Source organism: Pongo pygmaeus, chromosome 5 (genome assembly GCF_028885625.2).
Source record: "Pongo pygmaeus isolate AG05252 chromosome 5, NHGRI_mPonPyg2-v2.0_pri, whole genome shotgun sequence".
Classification (NCBI taxonomy): Eukaryota; Metazoa; Chordata; class Mammalia; order Primates; family Hominidae; genus Pongo; species Pongo pygmaeus.
In genome coordinates this window covers 18,231,837-18,257,311 of record NC_072378.2, presented here as the reverse complement: position 1 = coordinate 18,257,311, position 25,475 = coordinate 18,231,837, and the positions used below count along the sequence as shown (strand labels likewise).

At 41.2% G+C, this 25,475-nt stretch overlaps 1 protein-coding gene across 2 annotated transcripts in view; it reads left to right on the top strand.

Moving 5' to 3' along the window:
• Positions 1-5,198: 5,198 nt before the first annotated feature.
• DEK (DEK proto-oncogene) overlaps positions 5,199-25,475 on the top strand; it is a 40,410-nt gene continuing 20,133 nt past the window's right edge. For both annotated transcript variants that reach the window (XM_054490508.2, XM_063665860.1), the window contains exons 1-7: positions 5,199-5,590; positions 5,977-6,127; positions 11,696-11,797; positions 12,042-12,151; positions 13,520-13,614; positions 14,118-14,238; positions 20,098-20,286. In XM_054490508.2, the coding sequence (XP_054346483.1) occupies positions 5,986-6,127; positions 11,696-11,797; positions 12,042-12,151; positions 13,520-13,614; positions 14,118-14,238; positions 20,098-20,286 (759 nt within the window). In that variant the 5' untranslated portion in view covers positions 5,199-5,590; positions 5,977-5,985. The remainder of the gene's footprint in view (positions 5,591-5,976; positions 6,128-11,695; positions 11,798-12,041; positions 12,152-13,519; positions 13,615-14,117; positions 14,239-20,097; positions 20,287-25,475) is intronic.

The following is a 25,475-nucleotide window of genomic DNA, read 5'->3' as shown; positions in this document are numbered from 1 at the left end:
CCTGGATGGTCTTTAAATAGCATCCAGACAATAAACTCATGCCAGACTAAGAACCAAAAGGGGGTGCACTTTAATTAAACAAATATTTTTGAAGTATTTACTATGTGTCAGGCACCATGCCAAGCACCAGGAGGGAATAATAAAAGGAGGCACAGGGCCTCTGCCCCTGAAACTTACATTCTGGGAAAGATCGATCTGTGTATGCAAGAGTTAGATTATGTGCATGAGAAAGATCGGTATGTGTGTGCAGTTTATATAAAAACTTCTCACAGGCAAAAGGAGGGAAGTGTTTAAGAACCAGGGTTTCAATAATTGCCAAAATAAAACCAACATATTCTCAGGCACATCCCCTGTTCATCCCAATTGTCCCAGATATGGTTGCAATTAGTCCTTCTGTGTCAGAGACAGCAATACTCATCAGCTACTTCCTGTGTGCCCCTACATTGTCTAAATTCTTTGTGGTTAGGTGGGATCATATGACTGAGCTGACCAATGAGCAGAACCACAGAACAGCAGGTATGGGTTCTCCTGTTGCTCTCTTCCCCTACCACCATGAACGTGATGGACCTGTGTTAAGATAATAGATCTACAAGATCAAAGTAGCCTAGAGCAATGACTAAACCACACAAACGGAAGCCCTGGAGAATTGCCTGAACTGACAGGGAGATTTATAGAGCAAGAAACAAACTTTGCCGTTATGCCATTGAAATGGCCCATTTTATCCTAATATACCTTCTCATAACATTAACCAAAAAATATTCTGGATCTTCATAATAAGGGTTTATTTTGGCTGGCATTCATTCATTCAGCAAAATACTTACTATGTGTTAGGCACTGCTTTGGGTGCTGAGAATACAGTAATGAACAAGACAAAGTCCCTGCAGCCTCAGGGAGTTTACATTTTTGTAGGAAAGACAGACAATAAATAAACAAAATTTTCTGGTAGTGATAAATTAATAAACAGAAAGTTATTACTGATTGGTCCTGTACCCTTCTCACTAAGCCTCGCCCTTCTCGTGTCTTTACTTCTCAGACTCTATGGTCCATCACTATCTTCCTTGTCCTGTGTGTATCCTCAACTCACTCACCCTTTTCTCCTTCTTTCTTACTTGCCTAGCAAAATACCAACCTCGTTAAATGCACTTTTTGGATGTTGTTGTTGCCATCTTCGTACTTACTCCCAGGTAGCTGAATATGGCCGGAGAAAAACAATAATGCTGAGTGGTCTCATTCTCACTTTACAGCCACTGATCCCAGTGAGTCCTTGCAGCTACATGGCAAGCCTACAACATTCCCTAATCCATCCATCTCCCATTTTTCTACATGATCACTTCACATTTCCTCTGTCCAAAAACCTTCAACAGTCTCTCTCACACTCACTCGCTGTCAGTAATGTTGCCCCGGATTTTACTGAGAAACTTAAAGAAATAAAAACTTCAAAAACTCCCACTTACATCTGCCAACCCCTGCCCTGCATGGGTACTAATGTCCTCTGTCTTTCCTCTTGTTACAATGGAACAGCTTTCCATTGTCCTTTTCAAGGACAACTCTTCTACTTGTGCACTAGATCCCATGTCCCCTCATCTCCTGTGGCAGACATGGAGATGTGTCACCCAGATGCCTCTTCAAGGAAGGATCTGCTGCCCAGCTGCAGACCCCAGAGTTAGCAGGAAGCCTCCATCTGTCAGCTCCTTCAGGATCTGCCAAAGCTACTAAAGTGGAATCACTTCAGTCGAGGTCACACCCTTCCTGGGGCTGCCTGCATGCGGTGACTGAGCAGTATGGCGATATAAAAGCTCAGCCACTTAGAGCAGCACACTCCAGAGCACACTTAGAGCCCTGAAGAGCAGCACACTCCAGAGCTCCCCTCGTAGCTAGCTGTCTGAAGCTCTGTCAAGCCAGCTTTGCAGTTTGACGTTTTCCTCTGCCCAATCTTGCTTCTTCTCCCTTCCCTTCACAGTTCTTCACCTCTAATAATCACCTGGTGTCCCAAATTCTGTTTCAGCTTCTGCTTACAGAGAACCCAACCTGACCTACCTACTATAGATTGGCTTCAGCTACTGTCTCCTCCTTCTCTTGTATCATCAATGTTCCCCTTTCCACTGATTCATTCCCATCATCATACAAACATGGGTCTCCTTTCTTCAAAACCAAACTCCCTTTGAACTACTGCTCCTTCTTTGTTCTCTGTACAGCAACATTCCTGGAAAGAGTATCTGAATCCATTCCTTGCCTACCTGTCTCTCTGTATTCCCACTCCTGGAACATTTAGACTTACCACCCCACAGAATAGTCCATGTCACTGATAACACAAAATTGGTATATTCAGTGGTCAATTATCAGTTCTCATCTTACCTGACCTTTTATCAGCATGTGACTCAATGGATCACCCTCCTTCAAAAACACTCCTTTGTCATTTGGCTGCTGGGACACAATTTTCATGTAAGTCTCTTCCCACTTCACTGGCTACAGTTGCTCTTCTCTTCTCCTTTGCTGGTTCCCCTCTCACTCCTGAATCTCTAAACACTGGAGAGCTCCAAGGTACAATTTTCGATATTCCATTATCCCTACCTGTGTTCCCTGTTAGTGATTTCATTCAGTTTCAGGGCTTTAAATACCATCTACATGTTGACAACTGCTATATTTATTTCTTGAGCTAGAGTTTCTTCTGCTGAATGCCAGACTCTCAAATCCAACTGCCACTCCTGAATCTCCATTTTGAATTGTCAAAACTAACATGTCTAAAACAAAACAACTCATTCCCACCTCCTGCAGTTTCCCCTCTAAAACCATCCTGCCCACCCCCACCCCTGAAGTCTTTCTCATCTCAACGAATAGCCACTTCTGTTCTCACAGCTGTTGAACCAAAAACTCCAAGGTCATCACTGATTTCTAGCTGACTCTCGTGCCCCACATCCAAAACTCTACAGCATTCTTTGGAATAACCTAGTCGGTCTTCAGATCTCTCATTTTCTTAGGATCTTTTAAAATGTCATCTTCTTAATAAGATGTTGCTTAATTGTTGAATATGTAAAACAAAATCCCATCCACCCTACTGGTATTTCCTATCTTCTTTAATTTGCTTTGCTGCTATCACTAATTGTCATATAATATATATTCACTTGCTCATTGTCTTGATGGCAGTGGCAGCCTGTCTGGAGCAGCTGCTGAGGGGATGCCAGCTGCAGTATGGAAGGCGCAGCCAGAGCTGCACACTCCTCAGAGTCAGCGGGGGCCAGGAATGCACAAGAGCGCCGTCCCCTACCACGTTGGCAAGGTGGGAGACCCATGTTCCTGGGCACAGCTGCAGCCATCCAGCCGCAGCTCTGTACTCAGATATCCCTGCACTCTTGGGGGCCCAGGAAGCCCTCTGCCCCTGCAGGCTTGAAAGTGCCTGCTCCTGAGGTTGCAGTGAGCCAAGAACACGCCACTGCACTCTAGCTTGGGTGACAGAGTGAAACCCTGTCTCAAAAAAAAAAAAAAAAAAAAAAAAAAGAATGTGCCTGGGAACAGGCCTCTACCCTCTACTCACTCCCAGGGCCCGCTCCAAGGCAGAGTAAAGTTGTGGCCAAGCATGGGCGCTGCTGCAACCCACCTCGGTGTGCATGTGTTCAGGGCAGCACTGACACACCAGCCACCTGCCACCTTGGCCCTCTCTGGACTTTGGGCACCAACGAGTGCGAGAAAGAGGCTGGTGGGGCCTGCAGGCACCCCTCGGCACAAACAGCCTGGGCGCCATGGATGACATGTTGATGGTGGGAGGCAGACGCGTTCCTGGGGGGAAAGGGGTAGGTCCCCGCCCACCTTCAAGCCAGGGATGGCCTGAAGCCTGGGGGGCCCAGTGGCCGGTTCCAGGCAGAGTCTGTAGCCCAGAGTGAGAACTAATGGTGCTTTTTCTGGGCCCACCCATGGGCCAATCAGCAAACACTTCCTCCCTTCTGAGCCCATAAAAACCCCAGACTCAGTCAGCGCTCAGGCCTACCAGCTGCAGGAAGGAGCTACCCACTTTGGTCTCCTCAACTCGTCAGGACCACCTGCCTGCAGAAAGGAGCTGCCCACTATGGGTCTCCTCTCCACTGAGGGCAGGACGCTAGTCGGGACAACCCCCCTGCAGAAAGGAGCAACCCACTTCAGGTCTCAGGAGAGCTGTTCTGTCACTCGGTGAAGCTCCTGTCCACCTTGCTCACTCTCCAGTTGTTTGTGTGCCTCATTCTTCCTGGACACAGGACCAGAACTCAGGACCTGCCAAATGGTAGGACTGAAAGAGCTGTAACACAAATAGGGGGTGAAACACAACCCCCCCACTCCCAACCACGTTGCAGGCAGCAAAGAGAGACAAGCTGTGGAGTGTGGATAGGATTTGAGTGGGATCAATAGTGTGGAAAATGGTATACAGTTTGAGGGTAGAAATAACACTATTCGCGTATGTTTTGGAAGGGGAACAAAAGGAAAAGGGAAGATTCAAAGAAAATGTCTAATTTTTGTCCTGCAACCCAGAGTCCAAGCAAATTTCACTGATCACATTTCTATAAAGTCCGCTGAGTACAAGGATCCTTCAGGTGAGCTAGTGGTTGAAGAGCTGGGAGAAAATAAAGGAAATCACATACAAAAGAAGGCAGCATTGAGCAGGGAAGATACTGCTTTGAGTGTCTGCAGTGTTGAATGTGTAAAAAGCATCTGCATGGATGGCCTAGAACTCTGGGAGAAGGGTCTGGACCCGGCCAAACAACATATTTCCTCTATTATAAAACAGTGTGTGTGAGAGAGGAGAGGGGAAAGAATGGGGTGGAAGGGAGCCTCTCCCCTTATATTTACAGGGGTGTAAATCTATGTGGCTGGCTATGTGAACCTTTAACGTGGCAGGTAGGATCTTTTTCCTTACGGGCACCTTACAAGCGATGGGGTCCTCAGAAACACAGCAGATTTGGGAGTTATCTATCACCCAGCATGATTTCTGGGGCACTGATGAGACCGCTGATTAATTCTCCTCCGCCTCAGAGAAACACTGTCGATAGCGACTTCGGGATCTCTAAACTTCTTTACCGCCGCCCGCCGCGCCTCTCCGCGGCCCGGGACTGCTCATCATCTTTTCCAGGAAGCGACGGTGGAGACAATAAACACGCAGGCCCCCTAGCGTCCTTCCGTTCCGCGCTGCCAGGCCGCCTCGCCTCCAGCTCCCGCCCCCGCCCGCCCCACGGGACACTGCCCGCCCGCACTCCGGGGCCCGAGCGCCGACCGCACTCCAGGCGCAGCCGGGGAGAGCCCCAAGCGCGCATCCCTCCGCCCGCGGCCGAGGCGACCCCTCACGGTCCCGCCCGCCCGGGCTTCCCGCGGAGGCGCCCGGCCGCCCCGCCTCCTCCGCCCCGCGCCCGCCAACTCCCAGCTCGCGGCCCTGATTGGTCGCCGCATTCCCGCTCTCCTTCCCGAACCGCCATTTTGAAAATCTTGTTGATTCTGGGGAGCTGAGCGCGCGGCGCGAGCGTCACGCCAGACAGCGGCCCGCGCGCCTTCTCCTCGGCGTCGGCCGCCGCCGCCTCCCAGAACCTCCTCGTGCCCTCGCGTGCCAGGCCCGCGGCGGCCGAAATCCGCGGTAAGGGCTGCATCGGGACGGCGGAGGCCCGGTCGCCCCTGCTGCGGCCGACGGGGGAGGGACGCGGCCATTTGGACGGCGGCCTGGGGCGGGGGAGGGGACGTGGAGGGCCGGCAGCTGGGGCCGGGCCGGGCCGGGCCGGGAACAGCGCAGGCCGGGCGGGGGCAGCGGGCGCGGTTTCCCGCCTCGGGAATCCCTGGACGGCGGCGGCGGCGGAGCGGGAGGGAAGCGGCCCCTGGGGACTGAGCGCTGCCGTCCCGGCCATGGGAGGAGGCAACTTTCAGGGAAGGTGTCCCGCGGGAAGGGTCGCATCATTTAGGGTGGCCGCCCGGTCCTGCCCGCGGGAGTAGGAGGACCGAGACGTCCGGCTTTCTCCTCGCATGCAGGTTCACAGTATGTCCGCCTCGGCCCCTGCTGCGGAGGGAGAGGGAACCCCCACCCAGCCCGCGTCCGAGAAAGAACCTGAAATTCCCGGTCCCAGAGAGGAAAGCGAGGAGGAAGAGGACGAGGACGACGAGGAGGAGGAGGAGGAAAAAGGTGGGGGGAGTCGCATCCCAACTGATGGATTTTTCAGACCGAAGTTTTTTTGTTTTTTTCACCCAGGAAACAGTTTTCTTGCTCTTTTGGTATTTAGAGGCTTGAAGTCGGAGTGATTTTCAGCGAGAATGTGTGCACAATTTATCTGCTTTTGTGTTGAGCGATGGCGTAGAATTGACTGTGTATTCCGGTTTTTAAAGTATTTGTTAGCGTGGTAGAGATGTATTGGAGTACAGCTGACTTCTCGTCCGCTTTAAATGTTCGTTAACATTTCATCGTTTGACGGGAAGTTTGTAGGTCTTGGATTTGATGTTTTTTAACTGTGTGTGTGCACCTTTGAAGTTGCTAAGTGGATGTTCTAATTTTGTCCTTTTCATTACACATCTTTTGCCTTTTGAAGTTATTGTAAGGTCTTGGTGCAGCCCGTTAAGACTGAAGTTAATAAGGCTAGACCTGGAAGTATTTGAATACTTTAAAATATTTTTACATTTACCAGAAAGTTTCCCTCCCTGGCAAACAGCGGTGAAAGCTGTTGCTACTTGAGAAAGTAATTAAAAATGAAAAAAGTGAACTCTGAAAGAAAGTTAAATGTGAGCCCAGCACTGTCTCGGTTTCGAACCTGTGTCTGTTTCAGGGGAGGGCGATATGAGCCCTGATTTGACTGGAGGTGTGAAACGGAAACTTGACAGAGTGGAGGAGTGTGCTGCGTCAGTTTATCCAGGATGCATATGCAGTGTCTGTTTCAGGTGTACCCGCTTCTTGACATGTTTTCAAACATTTAAAAATCCGAGTCGCATCTCTTCGCATTGTTTGATATTAGCTTAGTCTGGATTTATTTCGTATATGTTTACGACTCAGCCACACTTGGGAAGAGGTTGAAGCTCTCTTCCTAAACCGGGATTTCTTTTTTAAGCCTCAACCAGCCTGTGGTCACAATCTGGGTTAAGATTACAAGGTATGCCTTTTGTTTGTTTAAAGTGGTATGTGCCCTAGGAAGGGCATATTTAAGTAAAGCATGGCTTTTTAAATATAAGTTTTTACATAAACTATTGCTTAACAATATGTTATTTTAAAATTATTTTTAATACAACTACAAAATTGGCTGCACTATCTCGCTACTAGCCAAAGAGGCTATGCACTTTTTCTCCAATTTTTTGTTTGTATTTTAGTCTTCTGGTGGGGGCAGGGTTGAGATGCCAAAGAAATGGTGAATTTTCTTCATGTCAGGAAAAAATTAGAGAAGTCATGTAAATATACTGTAAGTGGCCAACACAATAATGCATGGGGAACAGTTGGTAGTTGAAAGAATCCCATGTTTTGTTCTAGACAAATTATTTTTTAAAACGTGATGTTGTAGAAAGTTTATCCCCTAATAGTTTTATTGTAGCTCTGATTTATTATTCTTTTTACTAATTTGAGGTGTTTGTGGGACAAGCAGAATTGTGAAAGTTTTTATTCTACTTAACCCTGAATATTTAACTTTAGAATTGAGGCATCATGGAAGCCAGATAGTGAAATACTTTCTGTATTAGGCTTTTTTTTTTTTTTTTTTTTTTTTTTGCGTTGCTATAAAGAAATACTTGAGGCAGGGTAATTTATAAAGAGAATACGTTTAATTGGTTCGTGGTTCTGCAGACAGTACAAGAAGCATGACGCCAGCATTTGCTTCTGGTGAAGGCCTCAGGAAACTTCCAATCATGGCAGAAGACAAAGGGGGAGCAGGCATTTGATTTGGGAGTGGGAGCAAGTGGTAGAAAGAGGTGCCACGCTCTTTTAAACAAGCAAATCTTGAGAGAACTCACTCACCACCAAGGATTACCATGCTAAGCCATTCATGAGGGATCTGCCCCCATGATTTAATCACCTTACCAGGCCTCACCTCCAACATTGCAAATCACTTTTCAACATGAAATTTGGAGGGGGCAAACATCCAAAGCATATCATTGCACCCCTGGTCCCCCAACTCTCATGTGTTTCTCACATTTCAAGATTCAGTTGTGCCTTCGCAGTAGTCCCCCAAAGTCCGCTCTTGTTTCAGCATTAACACAAAAGTCCCAAGTTTGTAAGTCCAAAGTTTCATCTGAGGGTGAGTTTCTTCCACCTATGAGCCTGTGAGATCAAAAACAAGTTATTTACTCCCAAGATACAACGATGGTACAGACATTGGGTAAAATTCCCATTCCAAAAGGGAGAAAGGCCAAAAGAAAGGTGCAATAGGCCCCACACAGTCTGGTTTGGTTTTTGGTTTTCTGTGTTTATTTGTTTGTTTGTTTCTTGAAACGGAGTTTAGCTCTCGTTGCCCAGGCTGGAGTGCAATGGCCTGATCTCGGCTAACCGCAACCTCTGCCTCCCAGGTTCAAGGGATTCTACTGCCTCAGCCTCTCGAGTAGCTGGGATTACAGGCATGTGCCACCACAGCTGGCTGATTTTGTATTTTTAATAGAGACAGGGTTTCTCCATGTTGGTCAGGCTGGTCTCAAACTCCCGACCTCAGGTGATCTGTGCACCTCAGCCTCCCAAAGTTTTAGGATTACAGACTTAAGCCACCGCGCCCGGCCTGCAAGTCGGAATCCTAGCAGGGCAGTCTTTAAATCTTAAAGCTCCAAAATTATCTCCTTTTACTCCATGTCCGGCATCCAGGGCACGCTGGTGCAAGGGGTGAGGGGTCCCAAGGCTTTGGGCAGCTCAGGATGCAAGCTGTTTGTGGCTCTACCATTCCGGAGTTTGGAGGTGGCAGCCCCCTTCCCACAGCTCCACTAGCCAATAGAGCCTTGGTGGTGAATCTAGGGGCCCACCCCCCATTTCCCCTCCACACTGCCCTAGTAGAGATTTTCTTATTTTTTGGGTTTTTTTTTTTTTTTTTTTTTTTTGGAGCCAAGGTCTTACTTTTCACCCAGGCTGGAGTGCAGTGACATGATTTCAGCTCACTGCAAACTCTGCCTCCCAGGCTCAAGCAATCCTCTCACCTCAGGAACCACAGGCATGCGTCACCATGCCCGGGTACTTTCTGTATTTTTTGTAGAGGCAAGGTTTTACCATGTTGCCCAGGCTGGTCTCAGACTCCTTAGCTCAAGTGACCTGCCCGTCTCTGCCTCCCAAAGGGCCTGGATTACAGGAATGAACCACCACGCCTGGCACTGAGTAGCAGTTTTCTGTGAGAGTTCCACCCCTGCAGCAGGCTTCTGCCCGGGCACCCAGGCTTTCTCATATATCCTCTGAAGTCTGTCCTAAAAAAGGGGTCAGATTAGCCAAAATTGGCAGTGGTTTTGGGGAAAAGGGAAGTGAGAGAAATGACTAGTAAAAGATGACTCTTAGGTTTCTGTCTTTGGCAGGTGGGTGGATGGTATTAATGTTTTTTGAAAAAAATTCACAAAGTGAGCAAGTTTGGAGATGATTATGATTTTTCCTTTGAATATTTTGAGTTTAGGTGCCTGTAGGACATGAATTGGAGCTGTCCAGATGACAGACAGGCATATGCTGTTGGCTCTCCATATCTGTGGGTTCCTCATCTGTGGATTCAATCAACCACAAATTGGTAAAAATGGATGGTTGCATCTGTACTGAACATGTACAGATTTTTTTATTATTCCTAAACAATGCAGTATAACAACTATTTACATATCAGTTAAGTAGTATTAGTCATTATGAGTAATCTACAGATGATATAAAGTATATGGGAAGATGGTCATAGATTATATGTAAATACTACACCATTTTTTAAAAAAATAAGGGACTTGAGCATCCATGGATTTTGGCATCTGAGGGGCATCCTGGAATCAATCCCTCACAGATCCTGAGACAATATTAGTTAATATGAATCTCAGATGAAAGTTGTGGCTTGGAGATTGACTGGGAAGTTATTAGCTTGTAGTTGGTAATCAGAGACAAGCAAATGGTTTAAATCACTAACTTGATGAAGTTGAGTGATAGTAGGGGTTCTTTTAGTGTGATTGGTCTTCATTCTGTACAACATGGCCAGAATATACCTGTTGATAGCCCTTTTTCTTGAAGTATTCTTTCTGTGCAAATCCTTACACATCTAAGCTGTCTTTAAAAGCCAGCACACGTGCTTTGTTCCTTTTTCTCTAGTCCCAAAATAATCAGTTCCTCCTCAGTGCACAGCAATTTATTTGTATTATATCTTTCTTAAGATGTTTTATTATCTTTTATGTTGGCGTATATTTATGTCTCATTTCTTTAGTAGCATCTTTTTCAAAAGATACGCAGTCTTTATCATCCATTTATCCCCTTAGTATTGAGTGCAGCTGCACAACACAGGCATTAAATAAATGGCAGAACCTCAAACAATATATAGTATTCTTTTATCTGACTTTATTTCATTCAAAAATGATTTTATTTTAGATAAATGGAGCTTAATGTTTTGAATTTTGAAGTATATGCTACCTGTTTTCTAGATTTTTTTTTTTTTTGAGACGGAGTCTTGCTCTGTCGCCCAGGCTGAAGTGCAGTGGCGCGATCTCGGCTCACTGCAAGCTCCACCTCCTGGGTTCACACCTTTCTTCCGCCTCAGCCTCCCGAGTAGCTGGGACTACAGGCGCCTGATACCATGCCCGGCTAATTTTTTGTATTTTTTAGTAGAGATGGGGTTTTACCACGTTAGCCAGGATGGTCTTGATCTCCTGACCGAGTTAGCCAGGATGGTCTCGATCTCCTGACTGAGTTAGCCAGGATGGTCTTGATCTCCTGACCTCGTGATCCACCCACCTCAGCCTCCCAAAGTGCTGGGATTACAGGCGTGAACCACCATGCCTGGTCTTTTTTTTTTTTTTTTTTTTAAATGGAGATAGGGTCTCAATATGTTGCCTAGGCTGGTCTCAAACTCGTGGGCTCAAGCGATCCTCCTGCCTTGGCTTCCCAAAGTGTCAGCATTATTGCTGTGAGCCACTGCACCTCTCTATAGATTTTTGTGACTACAATTTAACTTTTTTCAGAGCGATTTATGGTCATCATTATGAATGTTATTCGTAAACTACAAAGTAATGCTCTGTCAGTTGATTGCATTAATTGTAAACTTGGAGAGTTTTATCTTACCCAGGTACTTCAGGCTGTTCTGCCTGGAAGTCTTTTATTTGTGTCTCTTTTGTCAGTTTACTAAATTATTATTGTTCTCTCTATATCTTTTGAAGTTCTTAATCTCCCAGTCTAAATTTGATTATTCCTGAAGTACAGCAAACTGAATCTCAGTTATTAAATAGAATGATGTCCAAAGATTAAACAGAGCTAGATTTTTTTCACAAACGAAGTGACTGGACTGTAATGGCAGTAATTTTAGTTGGATAAAAATTAGTTTGCTTTCTAATTTTTTTTTTTTTTTAACTGAGTCCCTGTGAGTGCCAGGTGAGTAAAATGTTACTCTGAAAAAATGTTCATGGTGCTCTATTAACTAATCAAGTGTTTTCATCTTTTATGTCATTTGCTTTCCAAAACCATGCTCAGAAGAAGAATAAAGTATTAGGTTTTGGGGACTTTGTTCTACATGTTTATCTAATAAAGTTAATACAATGTTTAAGCTTTTTGTTAATTAAGAAATACTAAATTAATTTCTAGAAAAGAGTCTCATCGTGGAAGGCAAGAGGGAAAAGAAAAAAGTAGAGAGGTTGACAATGCAAGTCTCTTCCTTACAGAGAGAGCCATTTACAATTGCACAAGGTAAGTTTATTCTAGCTTGCTTTCATTTTGTGGTGAAAGTGCCTAAATTTGTGAAAACAATGGTTTGTAGTTTAGTATCAGCAAGGTAGTGTTTTATACTTTCGGTATAATTTTATTTAATTTGCTCTGTAAGAGCAGAATTACATGTAAATTATGCTGTGAAAATAATTCCCATTAAGTTAACTTTGTAAATGTATTAGTAAGCCATGGGTATTTAATTGTGATTTTTTTTTTTTTTTCCTAGGAAAGGGGCAGAAACTTTGTGAAATTGAGAGGATACATTTTTTTCTAAGTAAGAAGAAAACCGATGAACTTAGAAATCTACACAAACTGCTTTACAACAGGCCAGGCACTGTAAGATGTTTTTACACTTTAAACCTACTTGTATATTACTTCACAATGGAATCAATTTCTGTAAATGTTAGTGATCCACTAGTTCAGTTTCCACACTTTATGACTGAGCAGACTGAGGTATATACTTATTAAATGATTTATCACAGGAAACAGCTGGATATTAGCAATTGGATTATAATATCCAGGGCTCTGTCGTCTTCTTCTTTTTTTTTTTTTTTTTTTTTAAGACATGGTCTCACTTTGTCACCCAGGCTGGAGTGCAGTGTGCAATACATGGCTCACTGCAGCCTCAACCTCCTGGGCTCAAGTGTTCCTCCCACTTAAGCCTCCCAAGTAGCTGGGACCACAGGTGCATGCCACCATACCGTGTCTGGCTAATTGTTTTACTTTTTGTAGAGGCAGAGTTTTGCCATGTTGCCCAGGCTGGTCTTGAACTCCTGAGCTCAAGCAGTCCTCCCACCTTGGCCTCCCAAAGTGTTGGGATTACAGGTGTGAGCCAGTATGCCCAGCTCTAGGGCTCTTTCTCCTGTAGTAGTTTTTATTCAAAACTGAAATTTCAAATTATGAAATCCAAATTGTGATGGTTTTAGTGACCTTTAAATGTATAGAAAGAAATTCATGTTTTTGGATTTTCTCAACATTCAGAATAAGTGATTTGGTATAATTGTATCTCATTTTTAGCAAATACCTGATAAATTGGATGATAGTTTTTTGCTAAAGGATTGTTATTATGCTGTACATATAACTTAGTATATTATGTAATTGATGGAACTGCTTTAGGTTGTACGTGGGCAAAGTAAAGTTGGGTGTTAGAATGAGGTAGAATAGAATGTCTGACGCATGACATAATTTATTTTCAGTGAGTCTGTTAATCTCATTTAATCCTTAAACCAATTTAATTTACACAAGTCCCATAACTAGTGAACGGTATTAACTTTTTGTGGTACTCGCTATTCTTTGCTTTGAAAGAATAAAGTCCTTGATTTGGAAAAGAAGAGTTACTAGTAACTTTATTACTTATGAAAAGGATATATTTTTAAGTAGTAACTTTCCACATCCCCTGGTACTGTCAGATAACTTTTGATTGTGGTAAAAATTCCCCAGTGAAAATTTTTTCAAATTTTTTTTTCAGAAACTTAAGTTTGTAGGATTTTTATAATGTTAATATGTTAATGACAAATACATTTTTCAGTTTTGAATAAGAAATGTTGAATATTGAACCCATATTGAATTGGTTGACTGTTCAGCCAGTATTGTAACTTACAGACAGGTATGAAAATAAAGATGTTGGCTTTGAATTGGCTTTGAATTTATTCTTGTGTACATTACTGGGTAATAAATAGCATTAATAATAAGGAACATTTTCAGGTGTCCTCATTAAAGAAGAATGTGGGTCAGTTCAGTGGCTTTCCGTTTGAAAAAGGAAGTGTCCAATATAAAAAGAAGGAAGAAATGTTGAAAAAGTAAGTTATTTTTATAAATACTGTATTTTGATTAATATGCTTTCAGTTTATTTTTTAATGTTAAATCACATTCGGGCCAGGCACAGTGGCTCACACCTGTAATCCCAGCACTTTGGGAGGCTGAGGCAGGCGTATCACCTGAGGTCGGGAGTTCGAGACCAGCCTGACCAACATGGAGAAACCCCATCTCCACTAAAGATACAAAATTAGCCGGCTGTGGTGGCGCCTGCCTGTAATCCCAGCTACTTGGGAGGCTGAGGCAGGAGAATTGCTTGAACCTGGGAGGCGGAGGTTGTGGTGAGCCAAGATTGGGCCATTGCACTCTAGCCTGGGCAACAAGAGTGAAACTGTCTCAAAAAAAAAAAAAAGATTCATAGAAGCATTGGCCACTTTTTTAAATGTATGTAACTGAGCCAATTTGGTCGGCTTTCCCTTTATATTGTGGAGAACATTTGTAAGCTTGCCTATATTAACACCTTGGTTTCTTCCATTTTCTGTTTCAGATTTAGAAATGCCATGTTAAAGAGCATCTGTGAGGTTCTTGATTTGGAGAGATCAGGTGTAAATAGTGAACTAGTGAAGAGGATCTTGAATTTCTTAATGCATCCAAAGCCTTCTGGCAAAGTGAGGATCAATTTTTATTTTTTTCATAAGAAATCAGTTATTCATAACCTTTATATGAAACGAAAGTTGATTAATAACAGCATGGCTGTCAGTATTCATTCATATCTACATTCAAAGAATATACCTTCTGTTGACGTATCTGCAATAATTTCCTGATAGAAATAATATAGATGCCATAGGGATATGTTGCTTCAGAAAATCAGATACAAGGGATATAAGGTTAAGAATAGTGAATTAATGTCAGAAGGGACAGAAAGTACTAGTAGTCAGGGTTAGGTATCTAGAAGACACTGGAAGAATAGGAAGAGGTTGGGCTGAGGATGAGGTGCAAGGCTGGAGGGAAGGAGTGCAACGTGTAATCAAGTGAAGACAAAATAGGGGGTATATTAGAACTGGATGTTTTCCTAGATCCTGGAATAAATTATTAAAAAGTGACATTTAAAAGCTAACTCTTGCAAGTTTCCTATATTAGGTTTCCAGAATCCGCAGCAGAGCCCAGGAGCCAGACAGGGAAGTAAAATGGCCTTATAGTTTTCTCACTCTTCCTAAAAGCTAGTAGGTTTGCCCTAATTATTTAATGGTAACAAATGACATAGGTGACTTAAAATGTCTGTTGAAGTGTTACATGACCTTGCATTTTTAGTGTGATTTAGGTCTGTCAGCAAATGTTTTTATATTCTTCCCCATCTTGACAGGAAAGGAAGTGTGAGAGATCTAGCAGGCCTAGGAGTTCAGGGGAATGCCATCTGTGATGGGAGATGGCATTAATCAAAACCCGAAAATAGCTCTGGGACTTTGTTTTGGTCTGCCCTTGGTCCTTACTACCCTTAGCTGCACGAGGACAGAAAAACAGCACTTAAGGTGTAAACTTTTGTTATACAACTACAAACGCAAGGGGTATGATGATTTTTGGTGTTTTAAATTGGCTTATTTAAAGACAAAATACTTCTTATTTTCTAACTTTTACTATAGCTATACTTGTATTTTTTAAGGATTTAGTGTGAGGCAAGGTGATCACTATTTACTCAGAAGCAATTTTTACTAGGTTGTTATGACAGATATTTTTACATTTATCTTTTTCTCAGTGGTTTTCCAATTTATTGGTTTCAGGATACTGTTGCCCTCTTAAAAAATTAGTGAGGACCCCAAGAGCTTTTTTTAATATGAGTTATTTTGATCTTCACTGTATTTGACATTAGAACTGAAAAATTTTTATTTTAAAATGTTAAAAATAATATTTTCTATGAAAAATAACTTTTCAAAAGAATTAAAAGAGTTGCATTTTATGTTTTTGTACATCTGTTTAATGTCTGGCTTAAGAGAAAACAGCTTGATTACCATTTGCTTCTGCATTCAGTCTTTTTGTGTTGTTGTTGTTGTTACTGTTGTTTTGAGACAGATTCTCACTCTGTTGCCCAGGCTAGAGTGCAGTGGCACAATCTCTGCTCACTGCAACCACTGTCTCCCAGGTTCAAGCGATTCTTCTGCCTCAGTCTCTGCAGTAGCTGGGATTATCGGCGTGTGGCACCATACCTGGCTAATTTTTGTATTTTTAATAGAGATAGGGTTTTCCCATGTTGGCCAGGCTGGTCTCGAACTCCTGACCTCAGGTGATCTGCCCGCCTCGGCCTCTCAGAGTGCTGGGATTACAGGCATGAGCTACTGCGCCTGGCCACATTCAGTCTTTTGCAATGTATTGTTTTGTTTAAAATTTATGAAGGGCCTGATGCAGTAGCTTATGCCTGTAATCCATACCCTTTGGGAGGCCAAGGCAGGTGGATCACTTGAGCTCAGGAGTTGAAGACCAGCCTGGGTGACAGAGTGAGGCTGTCTCAAGAAGAAATTAGCCAGGCGCTGAGGCACACTCCTGTAATCCCAGCCACTTGGGAGGCTGAGGTGGAAGCCTGAACTCAGGAGGTCAGTGCGGCAGTGAGCTATATTCATGCTACTGCATTCCATCCTGGGTGACAGAATGAGATCCTGTCTCAATAAGTATATAAAGAAAACTGAGCCTTACATAAAAAGAATATTTTTAAAGTCTTTTTAGATAATTGTGTATATTCTCTTTTTGATACCGTACAATACCAAAACTCTACATAAGTTGTAGTTTCCTAAAGATTAGTTGTAATGTTTAATGTAGGTCTGAAACCAGGTTAATTAACTTGGGTCTTGTATGTATAGTTTTGTAACATACATTTACCGTTTGTAAATATTGGTTCCCTGAATTATGTGTTCCAAATGTTGATGTTCTATTGAATAGTCATTAAATCATGCTCATTGATATAAACACCATCTCATCAGAAAAATTACTTAGGCCTTGGAAAACTATCAAGTTCACAGTAGTAGATGTGAATTTTCCAGAATTCTAATTTCCACTTGAAATCATAACATTTATCATTGGCGATAAATGCTCTCAGTTTTCCTTGAAGTGACAAGCTCACCTTGTTCATTTTTGAGAACATCTCGATATCAGATACCTAAGTCTGAGTTAGCCATATTTGTTCTTTTAAAAAGTGGTGTTCTCTGGGAGGTGAAGCTTGCAGTAAGCCGAGATCGTGCTGCTGCACTACAGCCTGGGCGACAGAGCGAGACTGTCTCAAAAAAAAAAAAAAATGTGGTGTTCTATGAAAAAGGAGCTTGGAGCGTGTTTAGCTCACAACTCAGATACACAAATGCTCTTCCTTCAGAAAACCATTGAACTTCAGTTGTAGCCATATTTATGTATATCTTCCATTTTGTCACAGATACTAGAAAGACATGTACTTCAGAGTTAACAGTATGTATTGCTTTATCAAGGACGTTATTAAGTGAAACCATTTGCCTTTTTTGTTTCTGCTCGTGTGTGGTTGTGAGGAATACAATGACTAATATATGTTGCTTCCTTGATTAGTACTAAGGTGCCATCAGTTTTACCCACCTTTGCTTTCCTTTGCTTTTGCAATTAGTACAAATGTCAACACAGTGAAAAGAGCAGATAAATAGTGTTGCTATTATTATGAAAATAGTTTCTACCTCGGAGACTCCGAAAAAGGTCTCAGGAAACCCCAAAGTCCTTGAACCACACTGTGAGAATCTGTTTTTTCTTGTCATATAGAATCTAACTCTTATGTCAGTTTTTTGTATGTGATTCTGTGATGATTACTCCTTAATTTGATAGTATCGAGCTCAGGCTATTTTCTTTTCTATTTTTTTGGAGACAGTGTTTTACTCTGTTGCCTAGACTGGAGTGTTGTGGTACGATCATGGCTCAATGCAGCGTTGACCTCCTGGGCTCAGGTGATCCTCTCACCTCAGCCACCCAAGTAACTGGGACTATTAGGTGTATGCCACCATGTGTGGCTAAATTTTACATTTTCTTAGAGACAAGGGCTCACTATATTGTCCAAGATGGTCACAAACTCCTGAGCTCAAGTGATCTTCTTATCTTGGCCTCCCAAAGTGTTGGGATTACAGGCATGAGCCACCATGTCTGTCCTAGAGCTATTTACTATGCTACCAGCAGTTTCCTTTTTCTCCTCTTTAACAATTTTTCAATTGTTAAGTGAATACAACATTAATCATTGATTGCTTTCCTATCCTTCTATTGTACTTTACCTTATTTTGTTAATCAGATTTTGTTTCCAAAAAGAGATAATGCTATTGACACTGGATTTTGATTAATAGATTTAACTATTTTTAGAGTCAGTATAGGAAAACTCTAAGGCATTTGTATATTACTACTTTTTGGATTTTGGTTTTAAAACTCCTCGTTTACTTTTGGGAATTGCATTTTTTTTTTATTGGCTGCTTGAATAACTTAACATCTTTTCACTTTCCTGGATAGATTTATCCAGAACCTGTTTCAGTCCTCATACTAATAATTCGATATACAGATTACATCCTTGTTACCTGTGTCTGGTTTCTGAGCTGAGATTGTGAGGGATATTATGTTTTTCTAATGCATTTGAGACCTGGAGATCATGTAACAAGTAGTAAGAGCTTGGACAGTGAGAGTTACCTTTTCTCCAAACAGTGCTGTCAAAGAATTTATCCACATGGATTAAGGTTCTGATAATAGTTGTTAATGGTAGTATCTCACATAGCAAGGTTATGTGTATGCATTCACGATTTCTTATAGAGAATCTTCTCTGAGAAATGTCTTCAATCCACCAACTTCAAGTTCCTGGAATGACCTAATTTGGCTGTTTCCTAGTGCGCCTTTAGAAGGGTATGTTGTTGGAGCAATCTAGAGGTTATTCTGTGGTTTCTTTGCAGAGAGCTCGAGAGTACCATATTATACAAAGCAGCCACTTTTTCTTAATTTTTGTGTAGGTGACAATGACCCCTAGACTGGAGGTTCCTGGGAGGTAAAGGACCTGTCATTCTACTCTCTGAATGAAAAATACTGCCTAAAGTTATCACAAACATTTACACAATTGGATACCTTAAGGTTATATTATGGGATTTTACCTTAATGTTTCTGCTTATTGCAGAAAATAAAGTAACAAAGCTAGAAATAAAAGAATATAAAAGTTGCTCAATCCCAGAAATAAATATTAATTCTGTAATGCGCATTTTAACATTCTTGATGTTAGGTAATTTTATGGTTTTCAGTTTTAGAATTTAGCAAAACTTCCTTGAGAAAGCACTTAAAAATTAAATTTGTTGTTTAATATAATCAACTCATTTTCGTCAGGTGATCTCTGCTTTCAATATACATGGTTTAATTGATTATCAGAATAATAGCAACATATTCTTAGTTTCATAATTAACATACTCATCATTTATTGTATACTTACAGGCATCAGTGAGAATATGATCCTGACATTGTTGAAAGTAGAGGCCAGAAGTAATGAATATAAACTGTATAGTTCATTCATAAATTCAGGATGTATAATTGGTAATAAAGTTATACATTTTTTTTTATGGGCTAGGTGTGGTGTTTCACACCTGTATCCCAGCACTTTGGGAGGCCAGGGTGGGTGGATCACTTGAGGTCAGGAGTTTGAGACCAGCCTGGCCAACATGGTGAAACACTGTCTCTGCTAGAAATACAAAAATTAGCTGGGCGTGATGGTGCACACTTGTAATCCCAGCTACTGCACAACAGAATGAGACTCTGTCTCAAAAAAAAAAAAAAAAAATGTTTTTCTCCCACTCCTTTGATTGGAGTGTTGGGCCTTCTAAAGCAAGGAGCTTCTTTGGCAGTGACAGTTTTTTGTTGGTTTTTTTTGTTGTTGTTGTTTTTTTTGAGACGGAGTCTCACACTGTTGCCCAGGCTGGACTGCAGTGGCGTGATCTCGGCTCACTGCAAGCTCTGCCTCCCGGATTCACGCCATTCTCCTGCCGCAGCCTCCCGAGTAGCTGGGACTACAGGCGCCCGCCACCACACCCAGCTAATTTTTTGTATTTTTAGTAGAGACGGGGTTTCACCGTGTTTGCCAGGATGGTCTCAATCTCCTGACCTCGTGATCCGCCCGCCTCGGCCTCCCAAAGTGCTGGGATGGTAGTGACAGTTTTAATGCTTGTAGGGATGAAATAAATTACAAATCTAACTTAAAATATTATCATGACAAAGTATTAACAGCCGTTGGAGCTTAACATAATGTGTCTTGAGCTTCTAGTCCCGTGTCAGAACCTAGAATACATATTTCTCAACAATTGAGAAGGGTCTTACTAGGTGTTTAGAACACAAATGTTATTAGTAACACAGTTTTAGGTTAACCTGACACGGTTAAAGATTATTCTCTGTAAAGCTGCTGGGCTTGTAAATACAATTTCTTGAGAGAGGAATAAGAAATTGAGTTGATAAGTCATCAAGAAGAGAATTGATCGAAATATTATACCTCATTGGTGTTATCTTTATAAATTTTTATGCAGCCATTGCCGAAATCTAAAAAAACTTCTAGCAAAGGCAGTAAAAAGGAACGGAACAGTTCTGCAATGGCAAGGAAGGCTAAGCGAACCAAATGTCCTGAAATTCTGTCAGATGAATCTAGTAGTGATGAAGATGAAAAGAAAAACAAGGAAGAGTCTTCAGATGATGAAGATAAAGAAAGTGAAGAGGAGGTAAAATATTTTACTATATTTTTAAATCATTTCATTCCATGGGGAGAGTTAAATATTTCTGCTATAAAGTACAGCCAGAAAACACTTCCTTATTGGTTGTTTTTAATTCTGAAGATGCAGAAATAATTAAGTATGAACCCATTTCTTTTCCTTAAAGAACTTTTAGTTTCATTACCATGTCAGAGTATGAGTCAGAAAAGAGTGAGGTTGGTGTGGACTGGATTTGAAGTGGGCCTTGAGCTGGACGTTGAAGACCGAGTAGATAAATGGGAAGGGAAGCAGAAGTGGTGCATATCCTGAATAGGACCACATAGGAGCAGATTCTTTGAGGATTTTTTTCATAATATATTGATACTTTATAATTGACTTGAATCATTTTATTTTACGGAAAAAGCAAGGGGCTCAAGGCCCTTTTTTTCCCCCCCTCAACCTTTAGGGGACTGTGTAGTGAGAATAAACAGCATTTGAAGTTTATATAATGAGTGGATGGGTTTTGTATTACCTGTCATTTTCTTTTATTTGGGAGTATTTGTAAAAGTTGAGACTGCTTAGTTTCCAAAGTGAAACTTCATGAAGAAGAGAACTGCTGAAGCAATTAAATAAGAGGGTTAGCCTCTTCAGTCAGGTAGATCATGGAGAGTGGGTACAAGAGATGGGTTTCTATTATTGTTAATGATGTTTTGGTAGACTGTATTTTAACTTTGATGTTTTCCTTCAAAGGTCAGAACTTGCTCTATAGATTGGGTAATCAACCTTACCTTATTTAGGGACTTGAATAATGTCAACTTGACATTTTGGACCAGGTGATTCTTAGTTGTAGGTGATACTCCCAAGCCCCCCTTGTGACAACCAAAAATGTTCTTCAGACATTGTCAAATGTCCCTGGGGCGAGACAAGGAGGGAATCGTCTCCACTGAATTAGAAGAAATAAAGATATAGTGAACTCTGGTATTATATGATATGTGTGTGTGTTTAGTATGTATGTTTGTCTTGAGTTATTTACAATTCATGCTTGTTTTAACGTCAAATTTTATAAAGACTTCTATAAAGCTAAGTATGAAATGCTTCATCATTTAAGAAAGAGAGTTACGAATCCAGCAGGTGCTTCATAAATATCTTAATATATATTTGGCACGAAGGAAAATAAGTAATCTGAGCATTAAGGTCTTTATGGATTGGATATCCGGGAGGAAAACATGTTTGTTTACATGTATATATGTAACAGTGGAAATTTTTAAACTAATAGTATCTTCATTCAGGAAATATTTGGTGTCTACTATGTGCCATTCAGTTTCCTAAACTCTCTTTATGGGCAGAGTTAAAGCATGAAACGTTGTCATAGAATATAAATGTCTAATTTTTTCATAGAGACGTTAGCATGGGCTCTGGAAACTGAGTTCAAATCTGACCTCTATATTGGATATTACTGTATTAGTATAAGCAAGTTATTTAAACTATACCTCAGTTTCCCATCTGTAAAATGGGGAGTGATAATAGTATTAGCCTCATAGGGTCATATTAAAGGATTTTATTTAAAATACTTAGATCGGTGCCTGGTGCATATAGTATGTAAGTATTAGTTGCTATTATTATTAGAATTAAAATGATGTTTTATGACAAGTAAAACTTCTAAATTGAATCTTCTTGTCATTACTAGGTGCAGGTTAAAAAGTGAGGGCAGGCCGGGCGTGGTGGCCCATGCCTGTAATCCCAGCACTTTGGGAGGCCGAGGCGGGCGGATCACCTGAGGTCGGGAGTTCGAGACCAGCCTGACCAACATGGAGAAACCCCGTCTCTACTAAAAATACAGAATTAGCTGGGTGTGGTGGTGCATGCCGATAATCCCAGCTACTCGGGAAGGCTGAGGCAGGAGAATTGCTTGAACCCGGGAGGCAGAGGTTGCAGTGAGCTGAGATCGCACCATTGTACTCCAGCCTCGGCAACAAGGGCGAAACTCCGTCTCAAAAAAAAAGAGCATTTTATACTCATTTTTAAAATTTGCTTTCTAAATTGTTGTCCCATAGTTCTGTAGAGGTAGTTGAACTTGGTGTATGCAGATGATATCTGATTTGTACCCATATTGGTTCCAGGATAATAATCACAAGTGGAACCATCTCACTATAAATCAAACCTTTACCTTCTGTAGTGCCCTAATCTAGGGTCTGTGACTAGAAACCCAGGTCAGTTTATGAAAATCCATGGGAGAAGAAAATGTAAAAATGCTTTTACAAACATTAGGTATATGAAATCACACAATATAAAAGCTATATCATATTTTATTAGAGGGATTTTTTCCTACCTTTGCTAGTACTTGACAGATTTTATAAAATGTAAAATACAATTTGGACTGAGAAATTGTTCCCCCCCCTTTTTTTTTCCTGGCAAATGTGTCTCCAACAAGCATTGTTGCTTTAAATTTAGCACTGTCTTCAACTTTTTATTGCTGATTCAGTTTCTGTGAAAGGCCTTTGAAAGGTAAGTTCTGGCAAGAGGAACAGTGTATCTGTGGCAACTTTGTTTTTCCTTATTCCATTTTATGAAGACTCAGTTCTAAATGGCAGCCATGTTAGGAACTTCACAAATGGAGCTATTTTTGGTCATTACTGTGAAAGGACCTCTTTTCTAAGAAGCCATAAAGAAAAGTTGCAAGTTAGTCACGAAAGTTTTGGATTGCCTGTAGATTTCTTTGTGATAGGAAATTAGTGAGTTGATATTCTGTTTATTTTCTGACACAGATTTTTCTTTGATAAATAAAAGACTCTTATTCATTAAGATCAGCTTCTTGTTCTGTTTTTCTTGGAGTAAATAACTGAATTTGGGTAGATTGATTTTACTTTTTTCAGTTTCCTCTGTAAAATGAGGATTTTGAACTGTGTAGTCAAATATACTCTATTCATTGTTGAAGCAAGAAATCTTATGCGAGCAGAGTAAGTTTATAGTCCTTTGGCTAATTAATTATGTGAGGTTAAATTGTATTTATTTTCCTCCTAGTTTCATATTTAACTTTAGATGTGTAGAAGACTAGGGTGTTTATAAGTAAATTCAGTGTTAAGATGAAATCACTGAAATCTATATAGTTAATTGAAATGACAGTTTTACAAAAGTAATTTTTTAAAAAAAAGTCAGATTTAGCATATTAGCTGATAATTGCTAAAGCACTTGTTTGAGGTTTTCTGTACCTGTACCTCTACCTCTGCTTTTATGATATGCAGTGAGTGAGTCACAATAGTTTTGCAATTCTTTTCCTTGTAATTAAATAAAAGAGTATTCTTTGTGAGAGTAAGTTCAGAAAGAAATTCCTTTATAAAAGAGCCATTTTGAATTTCCTTATTAGCTTGTCTCTTGGACATTGGCTTTTTAGGACAGTAAAAGGAGAGCAATTGGGAAGGAAGTGGTGGATGATTTTTTTTTCTTTTGATGAGAGAATAGGAAAATAAACAGGTTATTTTCTCTAAACTGATTATGAAAATCAGCTGGTTCCTATGTTGGGTTAGCTTCTTCAGGGCAGGATTGCTAAAATGAGTGTATTAGTCCTTTCTCACGCTGTTAATAAAGACATACCCAAGACTGAGTAATTTATAAAGGAGTTTAGTTGACTCAGCTCCACATGGCTGGGGCGGCCTCACAATCATGGTGGAAGGCGAATGAGGAGCAGAGACACATCTTAAGCGGCAGCAAGCAAGAGGGTATGTATAGGGCAACTCCCTTTTATAAAACCATCAGGGCCGGTGAGAGTTTTTCACTATCATGAGAAAAACCCACCCCCATGATTCAGTTACCTGCCACTGGGTCCCTCCCACGACGTGGGGATTATTACAATTCAAGGTGAGATTTGGGTGGGGACGCAGAGCCAAACTGTATCAGTGAGCCGTTAAGGTTAAACCACATTTGGTCATAAACCACATTTGGTCATGCTATTCACAGGTGTTAACCTTGAGGCATAGAGAAATTACTGCAGAGTACAGAAAAAAGGGGGAAATAGTACCTATTGGAGAAAACAATTCTAACAGTCTTTTAGACCCTTTAAAAGCATATTTTATTTTTCATCTTATCCTAATACCTCTTTCTTCAATTTTTATAGCTCATACGTGTCTTGAAAGTATGAAACAAACTGTGGAGTTTTACTTTATGAGTATTTAGAATTTATCTGAATGTTGCCATATGTTATCAGGAATGTTTTCTGCTGAAATAATTCTCAGCCTTACTAATAATGTTCGAAACAGGAGTTTGTTTTTCTTTCATGACAAGAAGCCTACAGACAGGGAGTTCTAGGGCCAGTACAGCAGTTCAAGAAAGGAATTGAGGCTGTGGGTACCATCCTTTCCTGATCTCTCATCTTTAGTATATGGCAATTAACTTCATGATCACAAGGTGGTTGTTTTACCTTTAGACATTGTATTCATGTTCCAGATAAGGAAGAGCAAAATGTTTTCTTCTAGTGATGTTTTGGCTTTTTTCCCAGATGCCTTTTACCAGAGATCTCCATATACATGGCATCAGCCAGCACTTTGTCGTCTGCCCACCTAACTGCAAGAGAAGCTCTGAGATCTAGGTGTCAGCTTTCCTACCTTTATAAGAGGAAGGCAAATCAAAAGTGGGTTGTTCAGTGAGCCATCCTACAACGTTTGCCAAGTCAGAGAAACTCCATTATAATTTTTGGTAAACTATCTATTTGGACCATTCAAGGGATTATCTGGTAGTGGTAAGGTGAATGTGAAAGTTTTGTTAGTCCTTTCACATTGTGTTTTAGAAAACTAAAGTATCTCTTCCTCTCACACGTTGATCAGAGGAATTGCAAAATCTGTATAAACCATTTAAACCTTTTGTTGGAAGGCAGAATTGAATAATCACCATACTAAAACCCATTTAAACTTGCTTTCATAATCTTCTGTGAAATATAACTAGACTTGCACATTCTTTCCTCTTGGCATTCTGAGTTTTCTCAGCCAAGTTGTTGAAAGAATAGTGTATTTTAAGCTAATTTTTATTTTGTTCATCTGTTCACCCAGTACAACCTTTCTGCTGTGAGGACAGAATTCTGGCTCTGTGACAGGCGTCTTTTTTGGAGACCCTCCTTCAAGAGCCCTGCTGCCTATAAATCATAGGTAAGCCTTGCTTTCCCAAGAGTTTTTTTTGCCTTCCTTCAAAAAGTGCTTATGTCATTCCTCTGATTCTGTACCTTCATGGTT